This window comes from Gavialis gangeticus, unplaced genomic scaffold, assembly GCF_001723915.1.
Source record: "Gavialis gangeticus isolate Ggan-Ray unplaced genomic scaffold, GavGan_comp1, whole genome shotgun sequence".
In the NCBI taxonomy this organism is placed as follows: domain Eukaryota; kingdom Metazoa; phylum Chordata; order Crocodylia; family Gavialidae; genus Gavialis; species Gavialis gangeticus.
The window spans coordinates 15,638,698-15,642,220 of NW_017728996.1; the positions used below are offsets into that span (position 1 = coordinate 15,638,698).

Consider the following 3,523-nt stretch of genomic DNA (forward strand, 5'->3'; position numbering starts at 1 on the left):
CCTGTAAAGATAATAGCAGCAAGGGCAAGAGACAGCAGAACACATGGCTTGGAGGAGTAGATCTGGGTCTGGACTCCAACTTCAGCTTGGGCAGGGTCTGTTTGAAATCCAAACCAGATGCAGGTTTTGTAAATGCCCCTGCATGTAAAAAAAGTCTGACTAAGAAGGCACCGGAGAGGGTCATGCAGTAGACTTCCACACATCCCAGTAAGCATCATCTGCACCATGGAAAACTCACTTCTTCCTAGGTTTTAGACTCCATGGCAGGAAAGTTTAACCTTCTCTTCTAATTTTTCCCTCTCTCAGGAACAGATCGGAGAATTCACTACATGATCAGCAAAGGAGGCAGTGAAGCCTTGCTGCAGGCCCTTGTAAATGCTGCCCAGACAGCTGAGCCAGACTACAGCATCCTTTTACCTCTGCTTCGTTTGTTGGCTAAAGTAGGCCAAAGAGGTATTGCTTGCCCACAATTACTTAAAAGTATAGGGAAGGGGGAGGAAATGATCCAAAAGGTCACAAGTGTGGTCAGGGCTAGGATCAGTAAGTAATAGCCTGTATCCTTTAATGAGGAGGGACCTTTTCAACTGAATGCTGTCTCAGAGGGAGGGACGGCGGGCCACAAGAGCTGCAGTGGGAAACTGTGATAGTTTCAAATGCTGATGAAAGGAGGCCTGTCCAATGAATATGAGCACAGCTGATGGAGATCATTATGGGTTAGCTGAATTGGTAGACATGCTGCTTTCTGGATCCAGGGTCCCTGGCTGAAAGGACAGGTGGGCAAAATTCCATACGGAGCTCATAACAAGCTGCTAAACAGCATGTTATATAGTACTGATAGAGCCCAGCTGCTGGGTCGTAAGAGGCTCCATTACAAAATATGACACTTTGCAGAGGCTCTTTCTGCTACTCTGACACAGACTTTATTCTCCAATGATGCATTAAAAAGGCATTATTGTGTGTACAGTAATGGATGGCTGTGTTCCTTTCATTTGAGGGACTGTTGTTTAGTGACTAGAGCGGGCCTGCCTGCTTGAGTTCAATGGATGCTGTTCGTATATGGAGAATGTGACGCAGGTAAGTCAAGTGCCTCAGTTTACCCATCTGTAAAAGGGAGAGAGTAGTGCCAGTGTGCCTTGCAGGTTATTTTGAGGTCATAGCAATAAATATTTGTAAATGCTTTAGGATCCTTCTGAAGGACCCTGGATGCTTCTGTCCTGTAGCATTTTTCCATTTCTCCTGAAGGCTCCTCTTCATTTATTGTCATTTTATTCCCATTTTCTTTTGCAGACAGGAAGTTTGGGCAGAGGGTGCAGATGCTGGAGGCAATTGATGTGACCCTGAGCTTGGCAAGGAAAAATCTAGGCCACCACCTGCATCTCATCCACTGTCTCTGGGCCCTGAGGGTTTATGCTTCCAGTGGTACGTATGCTGATTTCCTTCTGTTTCTAATGTGGGTAAGATGTTGACCTAGCACCTGATGAAGTAAACTGATGCCTAAAAAAGCTCATACCTTTCTGATCCAGGTAGTCTTTAAGGTGCCATCCTACCTTGCTTTCAGACTAACCACCTCTCTGCTCATGTTGGTGAGTGTCAAACCCCTCTTTCATTTATCTTAGTGCAAACTATTGACACCTGTAGTATAGGGACTTGTGCATTATTACATATCTGTTGGAATCTATTTGTGATGATAGATAGCATTGCACACCAAAACTAGACTGATCCCAGGTTCAATTCCTTGCGGCAGCCCTTCTACTCTAGTAGTATTTGAACCTGCCCAGCCACAGACTCCAGAAAGTATAAATATTATTATAGAAAATAGCCTCAGAAAAGGCTATTTAGTTCAGATGATACAGGGTTGCTCCTGTTGTAGTGCTGTCTTAGGGCATGACCTACTTCTCTCCCCAACATGGCGCTGGAGTACATGATACTCCATGTATTTATCCACAGAAGCACTATAATCCCCACTTTACAGGTGGGGAAGCTGAGGCACAGAGAAATACTTGGCTTATCCCAGGGTGCATAGGAGGCTTGCAGAGTTGCTAGGAACTGAGCACCTATCCCCAGAGTCCCTAAACCAGGGGACCATCCTTTCTTTTCTCTGTACTGGTCTTAAAGGATGACTCAAACCATGGGAATTCCAGTACCTTCAGTCATTGTATGTTCAGTCCCTCCTAGTGCCTTTTACTCCACAGGTAATACTAGAAAATCATCTTGGTTTCCCCCTTATAGGTTACTCTTTGACCTAGCTGTGCATCTCTAGCTTTCTAAATCATTCCTCCTAAAACCCAGCATCGCTGGCTCTCAGCCCTGCAGGCACAGGAGTTGCTCTCAAGCTATGGGCCTTCTCCAGCAGACAGGTAGTCAGTCTCCAGCAGTTGGTCCCTCTCCCTGAGATAAGCATTATTTGAAAAGGTGAGTGTCACTGAGCCTCTGACACAGAGAAGCAGCTACAATGTGCTTCAGTTTGGGTTATACAGCTTCACCACCAGCTGCCTCCTGTAACAAGACCTCTCTTCCCTCCCTCCCCCGTCCCCTTTTAAGCACACCTGCATCTCAGTTAAGCTAATACCTGCAGAGTCTTTAGCTGTTAACTTAATGTCAGGACCTAACTCATTCTCCAGGTTGTTAGTGACATCTGAGCATCTCCTAAGGCATGGAGCAGTGTCAAGAAATGGACATAAATTTTAGTGAAAAATGTGCCTGCATTTTTCTCAAAAAACCCCAAAAAAAACAAAAACAAAAAAAACAGAAATGTATCTCTAGCTCTGCTTAATAAAGCTTTTGTCACTACAGTTTCTACATCTCATCTGTGGCATGGTGGGTGGGGATTGATATTGTGCTGTGCACTATAGCTAATGCAAAGGATTTTGCACAAGCCCTTGTGGAGAGCCCTCTAATTGCCCTGTGCCAGGCAGAACCAGTTCTTCCAGGTCCATGCTCCATCTCCAGGCAGCCTGGGTATGAGGACTGTTCTGGGCTAGGCCAAGATTGGTGTGGAATTCGTAGGAGATGAGGTTCCCTGGTCCCCAAAATAAACCTCATTGAGTGGAGCAGTAGCAGATCCAGGAGCATCTGTAGATTTGAAGGTTGTTTGGGGGTGAGAATCTAAGCAGCCAACCCAGACTCATTGAGATCTCATTGAAGCTGCTCATTGCTCTGTGTTGCTGCCTTCCCAGCCTGTGCCACCAGCCCCATGTGTGGCATGCATTGTGGTCTACAGGGAGCGCAGTTCAAGCTGCCTCGTATGCCGCCTGTCCCCCGTGAATGGCTTGTTATTTTGAAAGTAGCCGGCAAAGCCTTCCAAAGCTCTCCATCAGCAGGATGACTTGGCGGAGACCTGATAGGGGCTGCATAAGTTGATGGGCCCTTTGGCAGCTTCCTGATGGCCAGTGGGAGATGGTTACAAAGCAGCCAGAAATCAGCCCCGGGCTGGCATCCAGGGCGCCTGCTGGCTGCTGACAAGGGGTGTTGATTTCTTATCCTTTCCCCCTGTTAGGACACCTCTGCCATTTCCCACCCTCTT

At 46.7% G+C, this 3,523-nt stretch overlaps 1 protein-coding gene across 1 annotated transcript in view; it reads left to right on the plus strand.

The window, feature by feature from the left end:
* Window positions 1–311: 311 nt before the first annotated feature.
* Window positions 312–3,523, plus strand: part of AGBL1 (ATP/GTP binding protein like 1) — a 345,924-nt gene continuing 342,712 nt past the window's right edge. The window contains exons 1-2 of the mRNA XM_019503815.1: window positions 312–453; window positions 1,288–1,419. Of these exons, the coding sequence (XP_019359360.1) occupies window positions 330–453; window positions 1,288–1,419 (256 nt within the window). The 5' untranslated portion in view covers window positions 312–329. The remainder of the gene's footprint in view (window positions 454–1,287; window positions 1,420–3,523) is intronic.